A 22483-nucleotide genomic window follows, 5' to 3' on the forward strand; every position below is an offset into this window, starting at 1 on the left:
CACAGAAGAGGTGGAGTGCACTGTAGTTTTTCAGATAAGCTGAGGCATCTGTGGAAATAAATGAAGACCACCCAAATGAGAATAAGCAAAACCTACTCATTCTGAGCTTACTAAAGCAAGGGAGTCAGCCCCAGTCACTTGAGTTTGGCAGAGACTCAAAGGCAGGCAGAAATGTGGGAGATCTTCAGAGAGGAACAAGGGAAGGCTTCTGGTAGGCCATGATTGGAGGCCGTTGGCAACAGGAAGCTAGAGACAGGCTAACTAGAAGCATATTGGATTTTCTCTGGTTGATCATAAACTGCAAGCGGGGACAAAAATTAGGGAAGCTGATAGTTATTAAGTCCAAACCATTCGGGGCTGATTGCTACAGAGTTTGTGGTTTGACTTCCTGGACTGGTTGCAGCAGATTGTGGTTTGGCTTCCTGGGCTGCTTGCAGCAGGTTGTCATCAGAGTTCTCTTTTATGTATTGTCTGGCCATTGTCCATTTACATATTCAGACCCTCAAGCCATGGAAGAAAGATTTCCCAGAGGACTGATTAAAATAATGTAAAATGGCGGTCGATCAAAAATGTCAAATATCAAATCAAAACAAATGAAAGGGAAGGGCTGAGTTCACAGTGCTGGAGTTGGGAGATGTCAGCCAAGGGATGGGGCACAGAGCAGGGAGAGAATGACAGGGAAGATGGCAAAGCTGAGAGAAAGAGACTGGGGAACTCCCTGGTTAAATCCACCAGAGGAGATCAGATCACCTGTAAGAAAGAGAGGAGAAGAATGCCTGGGTGAGATCCCTGAGCAATGCCTATGGGCAGGGACTGCACTGGCAAGGCAGTTTGTTTTAGTTTCTGAGGCTGCTCAGAGCAAATACTATAACACGGTTGTGCTTAAACAATTGGAATTTATTTGCCCACAGTTTTAAGGCAAAAATGTCCAAATCAAGGCATCATCAAACCATCATCAAGATGATGCTTTCCTCCTGAAGACTGGCTGCCAGCGAGCCTTGGCTCCTCTGTCACATGGCAAGGCACATGGCGCTATCTGCTGGTCTGTCCCTTCTCTTCCAGATTTCATTGACTTCAAGTTTTTGCTTCCATGGCTTTTCTTTTTCTCTCACTCTCTGTATTCATTCTGTTTATAAAGGACTCCAATAATAAGATTAAAACCCATCCTGAATGAGGTGGGTCAATCTTAACTGAAGACACCTCATCTAAAGGTCCTACTTAGAATGGATTCGCACCCACAGGAATGGATTAGATTTAAGAACACATTTTTCTGGGATACTGTACTGTAACAGTAACTTCTTAAATGTAATCTTGAAACTGTAAGCAAGCAAGAAATTATCAAGTAGCCTTAAAACATAACCTTCAAAGCTGGAAGTAGTCTATAAAGAGAGTTCTTAGTCTCACAGAGGAGTCTCACACCCAGGCCTGAATAAGCTTTAATTTATTGCCCCAAACCTCCCATATATGAATAAGCCTTTCATCTATCTCCCTAGACTGGGAGGCACTGTTTCCCAGCTGCCACAGGATGTAAATCCTGAAGGAAGTAGAATGAACCACTGAAATTCTCCAAACCTCTGTAACCTGTTAACTAAGATGATTATACTTCTTTGTCTCTGATGGGTATAAAAGCCAATTGAAAAATCACTTCAGGGAGGCTGATTTGGGAAAGCGTCCCCCTGTCCTCCGGCCGGGGTAAATAAACCCTCTTTTTCTCCTCAGCCTGGTTCAGCGTGACTTCTATTGTCCACGCCGAGCAACAAACCCAGATTTGGGAAGTGCCCCTTCTACAGTACAGCTTCAAACCACCAAGGAGTTCAAGACAGGAGGTCAGAGATATAGAGAACTAACAGGCAGAATCCCAAGGAAGAGGGGGTCAACAGGCAAATAATTCAGAAAATGCCTGACTGAAGACTGAAGAAGGGCTATCGAGCGGCTATTAGGAAGTCACTAATGAGTTTGAGTAGGGATGTTTAAGAGAGACAGGAAGTCACTAATGAGTTTGAGTAGGGATGTTTAAGAGAGACAATGGGGTTAGACTACAATGAGTACATGAAGAGATGAGGAATCTCCACTCCTCTGGCTAAACCTCAAGCCTGAAAGAACAAGCCAGGGTGTTTCCTCTGTGGCTGAGTGTTTCTATGGGTGAGCTGAGGACTATCTATGCACACGATCATCAAGCCCAGAAAGGCACCACGTACTACCCAGACAGAGTCTAGTTCTCCTGCAAGCCTTCCCTCATTTCCCAGAGTGACTATTCAATTCCCCAAATCCCTACCCTCCCCACCGCCACGTCAACATGCTCACACATGCGCATACACGTTCCCACGGTTCCTAAAGGAGACCTTTCTTCTTGCTTCATTAAGAAGATCAGTACCACCAGAGATGGGGGGACCGTCATCTTCCTGTCACCGTGAGGCACCCATCTTCCCCTCCTACCTTTCAGGCACAGGGAGGATGTGCCTCCCCTCCTATCTCAGGAACCCCTCTCTGTGGGTTCTGGAGCCACTCCCATCACATCAGCTCAAGGATGTACTCCTTTCATAATCCCTTCTCTCCACCATTATTAATATTTCCTTCTACCAGATCATTTACAGCAGTAGATTAAAATACTTTAAAATCTCAACTCAAAAACAAATCCTCTCTTTATCCTCTTTTCCCCTCCGCCTCTAAGCATTTCTCTGCTCCTCTTTATAGCCAGATTTAGTTTCCTTCACTCCATTCCTCACTTTTCCATTCATTCTTTAAATTTTTAGAAATCATGAGATATCTCAAACTTTACAAAATGTTACGAAGACAATATCATAAATTCATATGCCCACTACCCAGACTTGACCCAAGACAACATGTTTTAATTTCCATGTTAAAGAAATAGTAGGTTACAGATAATGTGAAAGACCCACCCAACCATCTCATTCCCCTGCAACTCTTCGCAGGAGAAACCACTATGCTGGAATTGGTGTGTCGACTTCCCATCAATGTTTTATTGTTTTTAATAAATAGGTGTGTGGCCTTGAACAATAGAATGTTGTTTGTGGTGCTTTAAAAATTTTACATAAAGTATATATGCATAGTTTCCTGAACTGGGAGCAGGAGCCGCAGACACCAGCGCCTTCTTCCCGGGCCACCGCTCCGTCGCCGGCCTCCCTCGGACCCGAGAGCAGGCCGTGGTCCTGCCGCGCGGGACGGCAACCGCGCGCTTGGCGCTCCGGCCCGGGGCACCGCGTCCTGCGGGGCGACCGCCTTCCCCGCCTGCCCACCCGCCCGCGGCCCTGTAGCTGCTTCTCCCGCTCGGGCGGCCGCTGCCATGGGCACCGACAGCCGCGCGGCCGGGGCTCTTCTGGCGCGGGCCAGCACCCGCACCTGCAGACGGGGAACCTGCTGGACCGGGGCCGCCTGCGGAAGAAGTGCCCGTCCGCACACAGCGAGGAGCTTCGAGATTGCATCCAGAAGACTTTGAATGAGTGGAGTTCCCAAATCAGCCCAGATTTGGTCAGGGAGTTTCCAGATGTCTTGGAATGTATTGCATCTCATGCAATAGAAAAGATAAATCCTGATGAGAGAGAAGAAATGAAAGTTTCTGCAAAACTGTTCATTGTGGGATCAAACTCCTCATCATCAACTGGAAATGCAGTTGACATGGCCTGTTCAGTCCTTGGCGTTGCACAGCTAGATTCTGTGATCATTGCTTCACCTCCTATTGAAGATGGAGTTAATCTCTCCTTGGAGCATTTGCAGCCTTACTGGGAGGAACTGGAAAACTTAGTTCAGAACAAAAAGATTGTTGCTATTGGTACCTCTGATCTAGATAAAACACAGTTGGAGCAGCTGTATCAGTGGGCACAGGTAAAACCAAATAGTAACCAAGTTAATCTTGCCTCCTGCTGTGTGATGCCACCTGATTTGACTGCGTTTGCTAAACAATTTGACATACAGCTGTTGACTCATAATGATCCAAAAGAACTGCTTTCTGAAGCAAGTTTTCAAGAAGCTCTTCAGGAAAGCATACCTGACATTCAAGCACATGAGTGGGTACCACTGTGGCTTCTGCGATATTCAGTGATTGTTAAAAGTAGAGGAATTATCAAATCAAAAGGCTACATTATACAAGCTAAAAGAAGGGGTTCTTAACCAGGATCCATGATCATAATTTACCTACTTTGTATTTTCCTTGCTTATAAGATAAAACTGAGATGTGTAAAAATCTAGTTACTGCCTGTAAATGGTTTCATTGAGGCAGATATCCTTTTAGTCATATTTGACATTATTTTGTCTGTCAAGTGTCAGTTCCTTTTCTTTCCTCCATACCAGTTCACTCACATGAGCCACTATATTGTTTGCATTAAACTATTGTTCTCTAATTGAAATTGTCTGTAAAGAAAATACTTGCAATATATTTGTTCCTTTATTTTTATGACTTAATAGAAATCAAGTAAAATGTTGGTAGATATATTTTGGCCTAGGCATCAGGGTAATATATATACTTATTTTTTATTTCCAAAAAATAATTCATTAATGCTTCTTACTCTCTAATATAACTAAGCAATTTAATAACTGTTATTAAAACTGAAATACTGGAAGATATTTTTCTGTTACTGATAATTATATTTCAGAGTAACTGGAGTAGCCAGGATCTACTAGTAGTGTAAATAAAATTCATTTCTTCAATACATGAATGGCAATTTAAATTTTTATGTGTCCTTGCTTATAGCTTAGCTATGATGACTTAACCTGGTATTCTTGTGCTGTCTTTTCTTTTGCTATTGTGTATAAAGATAAACCAAAGGAGACTGGAAGCATTTGAAATTATTATTTGGGGGTTTTATAAAAGCAACTACTATCAATTTCAGATTTTTTTTTCATTCTTAATCCATCCTTAATATTTTACTACTCATTCAAAATATATTCTTGAATATTCAAGAAGTATTGAGGTTTACTATTGCTGTGCACTGTGGACTCTGGAGACAGCATGGGGCACAGTGGGTAGAGAGCCAGGGATTGAAAATCAGTTGAGTAAAATATATATGATATTTGTTCCCTACTAATAACTAACTAAAAGCCATAAAAGGGATGAAAAAAATTTTTAATTGAGGGCCAAAGTTGTCTATTTAGACAACTTTGAGATAGGGTCTTCTTAACTATGTATTTAAAAGCAAAACAATATAATCAGAATTTTAGAGACAGAAGAGACTATAGATCATTTAATACAATTACTCAGTTTAAGAACAAGAATATAGCAAATAAATAAACTGCTAGCTTTGTTGTATATGATAGGTCTCCTTAATACTATAAATTCATTTCTGTAACCAAATAGTTTGAAAAATTCTTTGAAATACTCTTGTATCTCAATCATTATCTTTAAATCATGGGCATATATAAAACTAGTTTTGCTCAAGTTTTTTCAGCTTAGAGAAAAGAATGAGATGCAAGCGTTCAGTATTCAAAGTAAATACACCAGACCCTTTTCATTACTAAGGTTTTTTGTTTCCTAGTTGAATAATTTGAGCGTTAGAATTATAATGTGAAATCAGCTGACTTAACCTACACAAACTTGTGTAGAAGTGAGTGTCCTAAATAACCTTTATATTAATTGTATATAATGTTATTAACTATATATAGTTAATTTTTTATTTGAAAATGCACAACTTTTTTTCATATAGCATGAGTTTTAAACAAATGCTCATTTTATTTTAAGCCTATACAGTGAAGTGATTGAGATATTTTAAGACAAAACTTTAAATATCACATTTATTATTTTTTTAAAAACTTCTACTTACAGAAATGGATTGTTTGAAGGTTTATTTTGAAAATGGAAAAACCTTATATTGTTAATGTAGTCAAACTTAAGCAGAAGCATTTTTATGTTCTTTTTCCCCTACTATTGATAGAAAAAACAAAATAAAAGCAAGATTATGGATTCATTTTATGAAAGGGATCATGTACGGAATTTTTCCATGATTTTTTTTATCACCTCTGTACCCTGAATTTCTATTACTGAATAACTTTGTTAATTTTTTAAGGGTTTATAATTTTCCAGATTGATGTTCAGATGATCATTTTTCATGAACCATCAGAGTAGTGGTTACTTTTCAAATATTTGATTTAAGGAATTAATGTTTTAAAAGCCAGAAAATAAAGAACAGTAATATTACCAAATGATTGCTTAAAACTGAAAGCTAAGTTATCAGTAGTATATGACACTTATGTTTTCAAATGGGAAGATGTGTATCCATGACCTGAGGTAGAAATAATTTATACAACTGGGGTTTTTTTTCCCCAGGTCAATATGAAAATAAGTTGCAACTCATTACATTTTCAAAATACACTGGCGCTTTACTTTAACACATGTATTGGAATGTGTTTGGGATTTGTTCTATGATGAGTCTGTCATGGATTCTCATCCAAGAAATTGTAGTCACCAGAAGAGCCAAGGTGTCTTATAAAATATACTTGCATGCAATAAACTCCAAAGACCACATTGCGCCAGTGCACCAACAGAGTGTCCGTTTAGGGATGGCCAGTACTAGAACTTGAATCACAGGTAATAGCTAATAGTTTTTCAGTTCTCAAAAAAAGAGAAAATAAAATGTTATCTTGTCTATTTTGCCTGAATGGTTCGGACTTTTTCCAATTTCACAGCCAAGTAGTAACTGAAATAAATCGTGTTTTTCAGGTCTAAGGCTCATTTAATTGTGTCTTTTTAAAACAGATTTTCTTTGTAACTTTTCCACCTAGTATTTTCCATATTTGGGGATGTAAGCAATTGACATATTTGTTGTATATCAGCTGCCAATTCATCTTTCTGCCAAATGTTCATTTAGAAAAATGTGAAGCTCTTTTAATGAGAATTTAAACCATTTGGGTCATTTGTGTTTTTATACTGGAATACACCAATTTATGAATCTGAAACTATTTTTTTCATAATTAACTTCCTAATGTACCAGAACTTGTACCTTTTGTTCCCATAAAGTTGGTGATGGTATATGTCAATTTTGGTTTTGAAAAATATGTAACATGGCTTTCATTAATATTTTTGTAGTTTCTAGAAGAAGTACACTTAGAAAGGGAATTGGATAATTCTACTTTTTCTTATGTGTCTCTGGTGATGTACTGTAAAATAAAAGCAAAATATGAAACATTAATAAAATATTTATAGTGGCTTTAATTTTACCTATATTATGAGTTTAATTAAAATAAAATATGAGTTGTATAAAAAAAAAGTATATATGCATATCCTTTTGCAACTCGCTTTCTTTTCTCCCCAACATTATTTTTAGAAGATATTTATCTTTTTTGATACACAAATATCTAGCTCATTTGTGTTCACTGCCATAGGAGACTCCACTGTATGAACTTAGCATAATTTTCCTTGTCCTTCTGTTAATACACATCTAAGTTGTTTCCAGTTCTTTCCCATTGCCAACAGCATGTAATTAACACCCTCACACATATCTCTCTGGCACAGAATGAGAGTTCATCCCAGTTATACATTCAAAAATAGAATTGCTGAATCTTAAACAGATATTATCAAAACTTCCCAAAATAGTTGTATTAATCAACGTCCTCACCAGTGTCTTATCATTCTCTTCCTTCACATCACACCAACCCTCAAAATTTAAGAATTGCCAGTATTATCAATGTAAATGTCACTGTTGTTTTAATTTCATTTTCCTGGCTTAGAAAAATTAAGCATCCATATGACATTGGGATATACTTGTCAAGATCTACAAAAAATGCTTCTGACATTGAGGTTGGACTTGAATTTTCCATGCCCAACAGAGGTAAGCGGCTGAGCCCACAATGTTTTGCAATCACACTTGTTACTCTAGCAGCGAAGCACCACAGCCACTTCGTGTCACAACACCTTACCCTCTGCTTGTGCTTCGTGTCCGGTATCCATCAATGATGACCCGATGCTACCATATACCATGCACCAGTGTCCTGTTTCCTCCCAGCAGATGCTTCTCCATATGGAGCAACAATCCCAGAATCCCATTCTGAAGGTCTGTTTCTGGGGCCATTCCAGACACCAATCTCTACCGTGTTAGTCAGGGTCCAGGCATATCAGTCTACCTCAGTCATCCCTGCCCTGCGGAATGACTCCCTAACTAACTTCCTTTGAACCTTACTGGGGTTGGTTTTGTGCTGTGAAAATTAGTAAGTAAAATTAATTAAACCATGTTCTCATGCTACTCAAGACACCCCGGTGAATATAGTAATTAGCACGGATCCTATTATTTGATGCTTGAATAATCTTCACCATTAACCTGTTTCCCAATAGCCAGCTACAACCACACACTTGGCAATAAGGAAGAAATAAAATGACTCCACAAGATTTGCAGTTTAGCAATAATGACACATCTTCACACAGTTCCCAAGGAACCAAGTCTGGGGAACATCTAGGGGATATTTCTCAACCAACCTACAAAGGCAGTGGCAATGGCAGAGTGGCTCCACAACGTGAAATTTACAATGGGGTTATTTGGGTTCCTGGTTTCTGGGAACCAGAGAAGTCCACGTCTTTTTATGGGTTCCTGACAGAAATAAGTTTGCAAATTCTCCAATGTATAGACTTCTAAAGCTTGCTGAGTGTTCCATGACACTATCTATATGCTGTCAGATGTCACAGCACTGACCCCCATGTACAGGAAGCATTTTTTGGAAACAGGAAAAAAAAAAAAAAGCATAAAATGATTTCTCATTGAACTAACCTAAGCTCTCTCCAAATTTAATAAAACCCTTAGTCAATATCAACTAGTGCCTTTTCCCCAAACTCAGCCTCTTCTTGGCAAACCTTGGTAGCTCAGTGCCTCCGGAGAATTCAGCCTTCGTCTGAAGGCCCTTTCCATAGAGCCACCCCTCTGAAGCCCCAATTCATCCTATCATGTCACCTTATTTTTTCCTTCCATGTCCATTTCTTGCTTCTGTCCTAGGGGCCCGTTAGGTCCCTTATTCTTTGAGCCCCAAGTAAACACATCCTGCACCAGCTCCAGGAACTTCCGATTCTGTCTTGTGATTATATCCCATGATGCAGACTCAACTGAGAAGTCCCCGTTCCTCAGGATTCACGAGTCCGCACCCCTGGCACGGTTAAGAGAACTTCTGCATGTCAGTTCCCTTTGGGATTCATCACACATGCACGGTTGTAAGGGACCTAAGAGCAGCATGCCTAGTCGAGTGGGCAGGCAGATAAAAACTTACAGTTTTGAAAAATTTCTCCCCATTTTCCCCTCTACTCCCTACATTCTCCCTCTGTACCTCTGGGAACTTGTAGGTGAATCTTGCTCTGACTCCCTGATGGGCTGGGACAAAAAGAGGCCCTGCTCATAGCTGGCATAAAAAGGGTCCAGGACAATAATAAATGTCCTGGACATTTATTGAGGATTTGGAGAAATTGGAACCTTCACGTATTGCTGGGGAGAATGTAAAGCAGTGCAGCCACTGTGGAAAACAGTTAGGTAGCTCCTCAAAATGTTAAAAATAGAATTAGCATATGATCCAGCAATTCCACCGCTAGGTATATACCCAATAGAAATGAAAACGTATGTCTACGCAAAAACTCGTACATGAATGTTTATAGCAGAATTATCCATGCTAGCCCCAAGGTGGAAACAATCCAAATGGCCATCAACTGATGGATGGATAAACAAAATGTGGTCTACCCCAACAATGGAAGCACTGATGCAGGCTACAATGCTGATGGAACTTGAAGACATTGTGTGGATTTAAAGAAGCCATGCACAAAAGGCCATATCGTATGATTCCTTTTATATGAATGCCCAAAATAGGCAAATCCATGCTGCCTACTTTGACAGAAAGTTGACAAGTGGTGGCCAGAGGTTGGGGGAGGGGAAAACCAGAAGCAGGATTTCTTTGGGGAGTGATGGAAGTGTTCTGGAATTAGATGGCAGTGATGACTGCACAACTTTGTGAGTATCCTAAAAACCACTGAATGTACTCTTTAAAATGGTGAATTTTATGGCATGTAAATTATAACTCAATAGAAGGGATCCTTAACGGCCCCTAACCCGCCTGGCGATGGGGGTGATACTAGAACAGTTGTCCCCTGACAACGGCCTTGTCCCAGCCCCAGACGTGACCCAGGATACAGCATACTCTTTAGGGAAAATATATATATATATTTTTTGCCTATGTCTTTTTCCTCTCGAAATTATACATATTTACCCACTGCCACCACGATAGAGCTGTTTTGGGGAAAATGAAGGGCTGGGGATCACCTGAAGTTCCCCACACATCGCCAGGCACCACTCACTACTCCTGGTTGTCTGTGGACCAAGCCCTGAAGACAGTCTCGGGCCAGCCGCTCTCCTCAATCCCACTGGCCGTTCAGAGTGCGGACCTGGGGCTCAGTATTGGACCGTCCCTGCACCTTCAGATTTGTCGAGGGGACATTTTCCCTGTTGACAGTGCCAGAAGAAAAGTTTCTTTCCACTTAGACAAGAGGGAACGTGTCATTTTAAACCTGGAAGCCGACTTAGGCAATGTGGGGTACTGGTTACATCTGCAGGTTCTTGAGCCAGGTTAACAGGCTGGAGATTTCAGCTGTGCTGTTACCCAGCTGTTGAGTAACCTGTCGGCTTTTGTGTAACCTGTCAGCTTTTGTGTAACTTGTCAGCTTTTGTGTAACTTGTTGGCTTTTTTGTAACCTCTTGGCTTTTGTGTAACCTCTCTGGGCCTCCATTCCATCATCTGTGAAATGGAGATAATAAATGTGCCCCCCTTTAATGAGCTGTTGTAGGTGTCTATCAGCTAATACATATCCCAGCTCAGCAAACATCAGTTATTAACATCATTCTACCCACAGGAGCAATGTGCATCAGAGGAGATTAACGCCCCTTAATAACAGACTTAACAAGGCATTCAGAGAACACCCCTTCTTTCCACAATTGCTTAACAGCCCAGAAATCTGAAACCAGTGCACTCACTGGCAACATACAGAAATGTCATGGCCCAGGCATCTCCAACGATTCCTTTTCTGTTTCATTTTTATAAGGTCTGCAAAATTAGGAGGAAGCCACTCGAAATGGCCATGTGTGTCAATCGTTCTCCTAATCACTAATTTGCTCTCATGGAGAAGTAAAGCAGCTGTTAACTGACCTTAGTTAACAGGAAAATTCGGGGCTCCCCTGCAAGGGGTCACGGAGGAAACCAGGAGGTCTGCTGCCAGGGCAAAGCATTTAGGGGGAGGGAACAGATTCATACACTCCACATTTTGCTGAGACACCTCCTCTGTTGTTATCTCTGAGTTGGAATTAGAGATCTTTTCCTGGTTATACAGAATAATTACTAGGGAAATTGGCTGGATGGATAAGCCATTTTAGAACTTAAAAATAGCCCATGTAAACTTTTTAATTGTTAAGTACCCAAAATGTGCCTTAAAGACTGTTCAACAGCTAAGAGAAGAAAGGCTTATTTGAGGGGGTTGTGGGGCAGGGGCCGGGAGGTGGGGGAACCTGAGAAAGTTGGAATTAAACTTCATTCCCATTGTCATTGGAAAGCCAACTACAGCACATTCCATATGAGCTAAGTTAGATAACATCTGCCACCAGTTACAGACCTACAGCTCTTTCTGCAGCTGAAAAAAGAAGTCGAGTCATAGAACAATAATCATGGGGTTGGTCATAAATATTTCCTGCTAGTAGGAGTGGGGGTTAACCTCCTTGGGAAACTAAAAGTTGATTTACTTGAAATACCAACTGCAACAATGAGGAAGAGGCAGGGAGAGAGAGAAGTATATATTCCGGAGCTCAACCATTCAGCACACAAAGGCTCACCAGCTCCCTACCTACTCCTGCTTCCTCCAGGAACCCAGGTAAGTGCTACTAGCCCACCCAGCTTAATAACAAGAATAAGTTTTGTAAATAATAACAGTGATGTGTTTTATATCATGCATCTATTTCATTAGGTATAAGCGCATATTCTTGACTTTTCCTTGGCAAAATGAAAATATCTTCTTCATCTGATTTGTTCTGTATCAAATTCATTTATTTCGGAGTAAACAAATGCACCCTTAAGAGGACACAGGGAGAGTGGCTGGCAGCCATGGAACTTTCATGAGAACTGCAGAGAGGAGTGTCTCTTGAGAGGTAGCTAGAAGTAATTCCACATTAATCTTCATCTTGGCATTCACTATAAAGCCTTTTCTACCCAGGCAAAGTAGAGCCAGAGATGAAGGAAAGATGAATATTGCTTTTTTGACAAAAGTCATTGCTAGTCTGCTAATTATGAAGGTAATCCATTTTCATTGTAGAAGACTTGGAAAGTAAAAAGAAGACAGACTTTGATTGCAATAGTCCTGTAACCCAGATATGTCATTTTCCTTTAAGATTTCAGCTCCGAATAAAATTCTGTTCAGTAAAACCATTATAAAATGAATCTTATGTTTTTCTCAGAAGTTCCAGATCACACCAAGGTCACCATGAATTCACTCAGTGGTGCAATCACCCAGTTTGGGTTGGATCTGTTCCAAGAATTGAGAAAATCGGAAAAGGGTAACATCTTCCTTTCCCCTCTAAACATCGCATCAGCATTGTCCATGCTCCTCTTGGGTGCCAGAAACAACACTGCATTACAAATTGAGAAGGTGGGTGTCATCTTCTTCTAGGTTTCGCTGTTGGGACTAGATTTTCTCTGTCAGCTCTCTGAACAGAGTCCCCCATATATGGCTGGCTTAACGGGTAGCACAGGAAGCTGAGCAAGAAATTCCCCATGACTAGGTGGGTGCAAAGCTGATGGGCGAAGGTACGCACCTTCCCAAATGCTCTGCCCCCATCTGCTCACCCATGCCTGGACTTCCTTCTGGAGCTGGATGACCATCTACAAATGCCCCAAAATTAGAGGTGAAGCTGAAAACATGAAGACTACTGATAGAAGTTGTGCGTTGACTTAAAAGCATAGGAAACTTCACACATTTGCTCAGGAATGATGGATGGCTGGATGGAAGGATGGCTGGATGGATGGGTGGATGGATGGATGGATGGATGGATGGATGGATGGATGGAAGGATGGCTGGATAGATGGGAGGATGGATGGATGGTTGGATGGATGGATGGATGGATGGGGACTCTGAGGTAGCTGGTAATAAACCAGCTTTCCTCTGTGTGTGTGTGTGTGTGTGTGTGTGTGTGTGTGTGTGTGTGTGTGTGTGTTTCAAGGAGAGAACTCTTACACTGAAGTTCTTTGTGAAGTTTTCTGTTTATTTTTGGAGTTTTATTTTTTTTCTTTCTTCTGATTTAGACTGATCTTTGCATAATTTTCTTGTCTCATTTTCTGTCTCTTCCAGGTTCTTCACTTAAAGGAAGTCACAGAGAACACAAAGGTAAGAGCCACGAAACAGCAGGTGGGTCACACAGTACCTGGGTCCAGAAGTAGCATCAGATATCTATCAGGGTCAAAGTTTAAACTGAGGGATAATATCACATAAAGTGTAAAAGTTCATTTTTAGGGGAATTGAGGACAACTTGGACATGCAGAGGGATTTCAAATTTCTTATTACCTACTTATGATTTTCATATTTTTGTTTAACTGAGAGGAAGGCAGCACTGAATTTAAGAGCCTGGGCTCTGGCATCAGACAGCCTGGGTTCAGTTCCAGCTTTGTGGTTCACAAGCAGTTGAACGTGAGAGCCAGGCACAGCTGCTCTCAGCCAGTGACCTCATCCCAATGTGGAAAATAAAAGAACCCACCTCAATAAATGCAAATACATGCAAAACAATTGCAATTGTGCCTGGTCTATAGGAAGCCCTTGTTAAATGTTAGGTATTATTATTATTATAAATAATAATGTTGTAAAATAACATTATAATTTTAATGAAATATTAATGGGCTTAAGGAATAAAACCAAGTATATTTTGGAAAATGATTGCTATGAAACATATTGATTTAGAGCCTTAATATTCCTAAACTCATAGCTAGCAAGTGGAAGGTTCTGGATTCAGACAGACAAGTTCAAAACTTGGCTCTGCTGCCTCAGAGAGGTTATTTAGTTCTCCGAACTTCCTTGTCTTCATCTGAGTCAGAGTATAAAGACTTGGAGGTGCTGATATGGAGCCTTAGCAGAGGGCCACTTGCCAAAGAGAGCTGCTGCCACTGATGCTGTATCATTCAGCCCCAGGGTCACTTTAGAGCCCGTGAGAAGATCACACGGCCCAGTTTAAGGTTTCATAAAGCTGAGTGTTAGTGCAAGGAGACCCTTGGTCTCCTCCGGCAGAAACCACCCAAGAAAACTGGGCAATATGTGGAGCCTATGAGCTCTTCTCTCCCTGATCCTGGGGTGCCACATGGCCCCCAGGGTTCAGTCAAGCTCAGCCCGTAGTGCTTGCATGGAGAAGCTTGGGGTTTTCTGTCTTTCTGTATCAGACTCTGTGAAAGGCTGCAGAGATGAACAAGTAGAATGTTGAGCAGATGGGAGAAAAGAGCTGGGGTATGTTTCAGAGCTACCAGGTCAAAGCTCTTCATGAGGAGGACAAACAGAAGCTCAGACAGGAAGTGCTTGACAGAAGCTCCTGCAGCCAAGTAGCTGCAGAGCCAGGGTGGAAGGCAGCTGCCCCGATTGCAGGCACACTTTGCTGGAGGCCCTTTATCCAACATGAAGGAAGCCAAGACCTGCGTCCCCAGGCAGATGAGCTAGTGGCCCTTCCCTGCTTAACCCGTTTGGGGTTTGCTGACTGGTGACTAACCACACTCCAACGGTACAGAATGGCTGATGCCAGGGTGAGAGAGAGTAAGTCTTGTCCATGCACCTTCCTTCACTCCAACTCCCCACTTAGGCTCCCTGATGTCAGCTGGCCCAATCAGATCTCTATTCGCCCTCTCCTGCTCTTCAGCCTGGGACCTTGTCCAAACTCTGGGTATTCCTCTGAAAATGAGATGAGCTTTACTTGTGCCCATAGCATGACTTAAGCACCAAAAAAAAAAAAAAAAAAAAAAGTCTTATTTCCTGGGATAATAGCTGTCCCCAAGGGACCACATGAGCAGGAGGCTGTCCGCGCCACTGCATCATGGAAATTTGCAGGCTGGGGTCCCAGTCTCACCGATCAGCATTCCCTGGAGCGTCTGTTACAGGTGTGGATTCATGGGCTTTTCCTGAATCAGAATCTCTTGGCTGGAGTCAGGGAATCTGCAGCATAGGAAAGAAAATCCAGGGCAGCCTAGTGCATGCTGAAGTCTGAGACTCACTATTTAGAACATCGTCTTTCCCCCTTGCAGGGAGCCCTACAAGCCCCTTCACTCTACCCAGCCCCAGAACTTCCTCAGCCCAGTACCCCAGGTCTTGGAAGCCAGGAGTCCAATCTGGGAACATACTGGGTTTCCTGCCTGGATGAGGAAGAGAAACACTTCTTCTTCACAAAAGAATTGTCCCGTGAGATGTTTGAGTTCTAGAATAGTCTTAGCTATGATTCCAATACCTTATGGGTAAAAAAAAAAAAAAAATTCTACTCAAAACAATAACAAAGGAAATTCTGGAAAATAATCCACTTAGAAGTGGGAGACTACCATCAACAAAGGCTTTTTGACAAAGCTTCATCACTTGGATCTAATGCCCAGTACAAATCAGCAGATATTGACTGATCACAAAGGTGTGCCAGATATTGTATTCATAGTAGGGAGGAAATGTAAATAAAATAAGGGACTTATGCTCAAGGAGCTCACAACCTAGTCAAGAATAATTTTGATCCAGGGTTAAGAGGCAAAACCATTTCATTTTCATAGGATTTCCTTTCCTATGCATTCTCTAAAGGGGCAGTGGGCAATATCTGGAGACATTTTTGGTCATAAGTTTGGGTGAGGGGTGCTCCAGGCATCTAATGGGTAGAGGTCAGAGATGCTGCTAAACATCCTACAAGAATTATTGAACCCCAAATGTCAATAGTGTTGAGGTTGAGAAACCCTACTTGAAACAAAAAGAACCGGGAAGAAAAGAAGCTGCTGTGTTTTTCTTCGGAAAGCAGCTTTAGAACTTTCTAGCCAGATGTCAGGGAGTGCCACACCCCAGCCTTCCTAAGCACGCGCTGTTCCAACACTCAGGATATGACCATCACAGGACAGAGCCATAAATCACGATGAACACATCCAAGAGGATAATGTCACTGAGGGTGTGACGTGGCTGCTTTATCACTTTAGTGATAACCACAACCTCCATGGCTGACAGAAAGAAATACGATTCTCACCCTTAAGAGACAGAGTTGAGCTGGGAGGCTGAAAGGAGCCACTTGACCCAGTTAGGGGACAATTCAATGGTAGAGTGTATGGTGCTGCCTAAACAAGCTCCAGCAGTTCAAAAGAACAGAAAGATCAGCGTACGTCGGGGCAGGAAGAAAAAATTTCCTGAGGAGGTTGAATGTAAAGCAAACTTTGAAGGGCATTTGGGGTCAAATGCACCAAATGTCAGGAAGTGAGCACAAAGATCATCAGCGAGGCTACTGAGTTTCTGGTATTGCTGTAAGGGACTTAGCATTGGGTTAGTTTTTACACTGCCAGAGTAATTCAGTGAGTTTTCCTTGTGGATGTTTGAAGGCTGACAGTACGGGAAATGTGCATGACCAATTTCATAAGCTTCTGACTGAATTAAAGAAATCCACTGGTGATTATCAACTGAACATTGCCAACGGGCTCTATGGAGAAAAGACGTTCCAGTTTCTTCAGGTGAGTTGCACTGGGCCTTCCACACCTTTTTTCTGCCTCGCAGGTCCTATGAAGAGCCAAGAAGAGCAGCTGGGCTGGCTCAGGTGGGGGCATTTACCCAAGTGTGTCAGGCTGCCCACCTGCAGTTCTACTCTGCTGCAGTGTCACAGAGCCTGGAGGGGTGTGGGTTTAGAGAGCACCTCATGCGGTCAAAGAGGAAATTGGGAAGCTGAGTTAGTCATGGGATGCCATGAATGACTTGACACCGATTCAGAAACATTGAGTAACTTTGCATGGGAAACGATCTAGGAAATGAATGGCTAATGGGATACTGTTTGGTGGGTAGACTTGGTGAGTCCCTGGGGAAGATTGGGGAAGCACTGAATACACAGGGTGATTTAGGTAAGCAAAAGTGAGAAGTGTAAAGGTTGAAATTAGTGGTGAGAAGTTCCAGAAGCAAATCATCTTCTTCACGGAAGCTCGATTTGCACTTTACAAACCATAGCTCTTCGCTCTCTGCCCTTTCTCTAGACGGCCTTGCCTTTTAGTGCTAGCTGGCACCTTCCTTCCAAGTTAACCACATTACACCTGTATAAAATAGGCAGAGGTTGTAAAAAGTGGATCTGCTCAGGGTCCAGATTCCTGTTTACCATATTTTTTTTGTGTGATTTAAGATAATTTAATTTGGGAATATATATTTACTCATGTATTTTATTTTATTTCCTCCTTTCTTCCTTTCCATCTCAAAGGAGTACGTGGATAATAATAAGAAATTCTACCTAGCATCTGTGGAATCTGTTGATTTTGTAAATGCTGCAGAAGAAAGTGAAAAGAAGATCAATTCCTGGGTGGAGAGCCAAACAAATGGTAGAGTATGGGCAGGTCATTCATCCTAAAACCCTTCTTGTGAGTAAAGCCCTGACCTTGACGTGGGTGTCAGGTGGACAAGGCTGGGGGGAGGGTGAGATGGGTGTTGCAGGGAGGGCAGGCAGGGCAGGGGTGACGTGGAGGAGTACGGGGAGGCACTGCAGGTGGTAGAAGGGTCTGAGTCAATATGGAGAGAACCCAGGGGAACCAAGGAGGGGATCCCAGGAAGCCGACTACGTGAGACACCTCTGGAGACTCTTCATACTTGACCATGGATGACAGTATCTTTGTGGACCCCAAGTCTCTTACTCAGACCCATCTTTGATTCGCATCCTTTTCTTGAAGTTAGAGCCTGAAGTTCCAATTATGAATGCCTAAGAGCAAGCACTGAAGGGTCTTCTTCCTCTTTGTTAAATGGGAAGCACACAGCTCTCCTCCAGCTACTCTTCTTGCCATCAGCAGCTCGAAGGCCCTGGGCCAGGTCCGCATCCATAAATCCTGCAGGCATTATGATGGCTGAGTGCCCCATCATAAGCAGAGAGCTTGACGGAGGACTCATGCCATCTCCACTCCCATCCACACCACCCACCACAAGCCAAAGCATCAGCAATTCCAGGTGGAGAAGGGAATTGCAATACACCCGAGGGGGAGGTGCCTAGAGGTGCCTGGCCACACAGGGCGGGTGCTTTGGAGCAAAGGTTTTATGTCACTTGTTCAAAGGAATAATGAAGTCCTACTTCCATTAAGATGGGAAGGAAGGAGGGGAGGGAGGGAGGGAGGAAGGAAAGAAGGACAGAAAGACAGGGATTTATTGAAGGAGTGGCTGGAATCACTGTATCAGTATTCAGTGTGAGATGACTGATGTCTCCCTTAGATAGAGAGCCTGAACTCCTTTCCCATCACAAGACAGAATGTCTATACTCCAGATATAACTGGTGCCATGAGGAAATCCACAGTTGGTGAACCACTGGTCTGCAAAGCACTAAAGTGGTGACTTGAGTGGAATAATTACTGGTCAGTCAGGGCCACTTGCAAACACCTCTGAGGCAAACCTCTTATCCCTTGCTTAGCAGACCATTTTTCTTTCTTTTGCAGGAAAAATCAAGGACCTGTTCCCCAAAGGCTCTCTTGACAGCAGCACCATATTGGTTCTGTTGAATGCAGTGTATTTCAAAGGGCAGTGGGCTGAGGCATTTAAAAAAGAATATACTGAAGAAGGCGAGTTTTGGGTGAACAAGGTAGAGTCTGTATTTTGTCTATAGAATGTAGTGTGGTCAAACATGGAATGTTAGGTTGCAACTCACACTCAATAGAATGCACAACCCTAGGTAGAAAATGGAAACTGTCATGGCTGAGTTTTTTAAATTGCTTAATGCATGTGCCTTCCTTTCGTTGGGCATATTGGAGAAACTCCTGGTCTCTAATTGTGAAGTTTCCTGTTATCTTTTAGAAGAAGAGTGTGTTTGGTATCTCGATGATGTTATCTTTTTTGTGTATACCTCACTTGGTGTGTGTTTGACACATTAATTTCTTGCAGAATGAGAGCAAACCTGTGCAGATGATGAAACAAAGTGCGCTCTTTAACTTAGCCTTCCTGAAGGACGAGAAGGCCAAGATCCTTGAAATACCATACAAAGGCAAAGATCTAAGCATGTTTGTGCTGCTGCCAGATGAAGTAGATGGTCTACAGAAGGTAAAATCTCACACCTGCAATTCCCAGAACCACAAAGCTTGTGGGAGCTGTCCCTAGAGGCTGTGCTCACAGATTGGAGGGGGCGGCTGGTAGAGCTCACATGTAGAGCATGTTGTTTCTTCTTTGTGGGCAGCCTAAGGAAGAATCATTAAGGAACCCAGCTGGTTGCAAAAAAAAAAAACAAAAAAAAAAAAACTAAGTGTCAGTCTCATTATGGAAGAATATGTAAAAAAATTTTAGCCTCATAGGCCCCATTAAAATCCTGATGAAAACTATGGCATCTCACCTCAGCTAAAAATATACCCGTGAAAACAAACATAAAATTTTGCAACCACAGAGATCTCTGATGTAGTCCAAGCTGTTCATTTTAAGGCAAGGAAATGAAGACTTAGAGACTTAGGGAAGCTACGGAAAAAATGTGCAAGTTCACCACTAAGCAAAACCCGGCAAATTAAAAGAACAAGGAGTGCCATTGTGCATATATATTGAATCAAGGTGGTTTAATGGACAGTGGACAAATAGATTTATTTTTAAAGGCTACTAACGAATTTAGAAATATTATGGTGTTAGAAGGGCAAAAATCATTCTGAGCCTGATTTCTGGGAGTAAAAAAAGAAAAGAGAGAGAGAGATTAATAAAATTTTCCTTTTAGCATTGTTATAATGATCACAGGTTATGTATAAAAATACCAATAGTAGTACCTGGAGTATAAAAGGCATTCTGAAAGTGGCAGCTGCTTTTGCAATACCAGCCAATGGTGCTGCTGAAGCTGCAATGAATCTGCTGCACTGGGTAACACTGGAAATTGGGGATCCTTGGGGAAGGTAAGATGGCAACATACATGAAGCACCATTAAAATATCTGTAACTGCAGTTATCAGTACAGGCAGTAATCCCAGTAACATCAGTAAACCCAGGACCGGAATTTTCTCCTATGGTAACAAGTCTTAAACAAGGTAGAAGTTTTTGGATCGAGGTGGCTCAAAATAATGAAAAATTCAAAGCAAGGGACAGTGGCGAATCTTTGTATTATCAATATTTTAGCCTACGGCCTGGTGCAAACCAAATGGTTAATAAATGTTATTTAAGGAAAATTATATACTTTGAATGTGTTTGATGTTTTCATTATTTGACAACTTAAAGATGATTTAGGCAAATATATAACAATGTGGGAAAAGTTTCCAAATATGTCAAGCAAGAAAAAGAATAAAAATAGTGCGTATAGTATAATTGCACTATGTAAATAGTCATGTGTACAGGGACAATAACAAGAAGGGACTTTTTAAAAATGAAAAGTGTGGTAGGCCTCCAGCGTAAAGTTACAATATATAGTTCATCTTTTACAAAATAATGTATTGTAATGGTTCTGTTTTTGCATATCTCTATACACAATTTAAACAAATGTACTGAATATCCAGAGCTGTCCTTTTTTTGCCCAGTAGAATAAAACCCATCTAATAAACTGAACCATCTGTATTTTACACTTATTGTTAAATAATGGTTTCTCACCTGATCCAATCCGATGTTAAGTTGTGCTCAATATCTATCGATAATCATGTCAGTTCCTTTTTTCCATTGTATAGCTTGAAGATAAACTCACTGCTGAGAAATTAATCAAGTGGATGAGCTCAGCAAATATGAGGAAGAGAAACGTGGATCTGTACTTACCTCGGTTCAAACTGGAGGAGAGCTACAAACTCCATACCCAGCTGGGAGACATGGGGATGCAGGATGCCTTCAGTAACCACGCCGACTTCTCGGGCATGACTGGGGGAAGGGGTCTCAAAGTATCTAAAATTCTACACAAGTCCTTTGTGGATGTGAATGAAGAGGGCACGGAGGCGGCAGCTGCCACCGGCACACAAATAGTTGTAACGTCAGCACCAATATATGAAAAGTTCCATTGTGATCACCCTTTCTTATTCGTCATCATGGAGAAGGATACTGAAAGCATTCTCTTCCTCGGTGCAGTGTCTTCCCCTTAGGAGCTATTAGCCTGGCACTACTTTAGGACCAAGGTCACAGAGATAGCAAAGTGCTTACTGGAAACAACAGGTTCCTTTCAATCTGTCTTCCTTTCAAATCTCCTATCATCACTAAGAATTTGATGGTTAAAACCACATGGCTATAAGCCTGTCTCTCTTCTTCCCACACATATGTAGACACACTTTTTTTCCCATGAAAATTCCATTTGGGATAAAATGTTCAACTTCAAGGTGAGAGAGAAGGATATTTCAATACTGTATCTTTCCAAAATTTGAAATATCATTCTGTTTGTGACGTGTTTAAAATGTACTAAACCAAATAAGAACTGCTCTTCAATTAGCTGTCTAAATTTCTTTGAAATTGGGTGAAATCTGAGGGTGCTTAGAGCTCTAAATTTTGCCTCCTATAAAATACATATATCAATAAAACCATGCCTTATTAAAAGTACTTGTTGTTTTCCCTCTTTTTTTTACTCTTCAACAAACTACAAGTGGTCAGCCACACATTGAAAGATAATAACCATATAGAAAAGAAAATGCAAAACAAGGATAAGGAGTGATGAGGCTGGAGAAGCGGGGAGGAGTCAGAACATGAAGGGCTCATAGCCCATCTTCAGAACTTTCTACTGTATCCTAAAAGGAGTGGAAATCCATTACAGATAGTTTTGTTTATTTTTCAAAGATGCGAATAAGATGATCATGCTGACATCATGAAAATCTACCTCTGGCTACTATCACTTAATGGATGAGAGGAAAGAATAGTGTGGCTGCAGTGGGATGAATTAGGAAAACATTGCAATGTTGGAAGAGATCAAGAGAAATAAACGCATATGAGAATCACTTAGGAACTAACAACCCAGAATTCTGGCAATAGATTAGATCTGGGGTAGGGAGAGGTAAAAGCCAAAAATGATGCCCAGTATGGTCAGTTTATTCAAACACCATAATTACATGGAACCTTGAATTGGGAGTGAGATCTGGTTGGTTTGTACAGGTTAGTGTGAAGCCCTGATACATCCCAAAGAAATTTGGGCAGAGAATAAAAAGTATTTGCAAAGCCCCCTTGAGGGACTGGGGGGAAATGTGAAAATATTAAACTTCCTTACTTAGAGAATTTCAGATATTCTCACAAGCATTGGGGGCTACCAGTTCAGCAGGCCGAACCCTCGATTTTGAAGCCTGCCCTTATGAAATTTGTTACCGCAAAGGAGAAGCTAAGCTACTAATAATTGTGCCTAAGAGTTACCCCCAGAGAACCTCTTTTGTTGCTCAGATGTGGCCTCTCTCTCCAAGACAAT

At 41.6% G+C, this 22483-nt stretch overlaps 1 protein-coding gene, 1 long non-coding RNA gene and 1 pseudogene across 2 annotated transcripts; 2 read left to right on the forward strand and 1 right to left on the reverse strand.

Moving 5' to 3' along the window:
* Positions 1–3146: 3146 nt before the first annotated feature.
* LOC119511586 lies at positions 3147–4146 on the forward strand (annotated as a pseudogene).
* Positions 4147–11696: 7550 nt separating this feature from the next.
* On the forward strand, positions 11697–21633 carry LOC119511585 (serpin B4-like). Its single transcript, XM_037806059.1, has 8 exons — positions 11697–11830; positions 12411–12601; positions 13301–13336; positions 16534–16662; positions 17391–17508; positions 18604–18746; positions 19046–19201; positions 20784–21633. Exons 2-8 carry the CDS (start codon positions 12437–12439, stop codon positions 21183–21185), a joined length of 1149 nt encoding a protein of 382 aa, XP_037661987.1. The 5' UTR covers positions 11697–11830; positions 12411–12436; the 3' UTR covers positions 21186–21633.
* On the reverse strand, positions 17939–21747 carry LOC119511587. Its single transcript, XR_005212214.1, has 3 exons — positions 20710–21747; positions 19903–20015; positions 17939–18006 (listed from the first exon to the last, which is right to left on the reverse strand). It is a non-coding gene; the product is annotated as an uncharacterized LOC119511587 (long non-coding RNA).
* Between the last annotated feature and the right edge of the window lie 736 nt (positions 21748–22483).

Source organism: Choloepus didactylus, chromosome 16 (assembly GCF_015220235.1).
Source record: "Choloepus didactylus isolate mChoDid1 chromosome 16, mChoDid1.pri, whole genome shotgun sequence".
Lineage (NCBI taxonomy): Eukaryota > Metazoa > Chordata > Mammalia > Pilosa > Megalonychidae > Choloepus > Choloepus didactylus.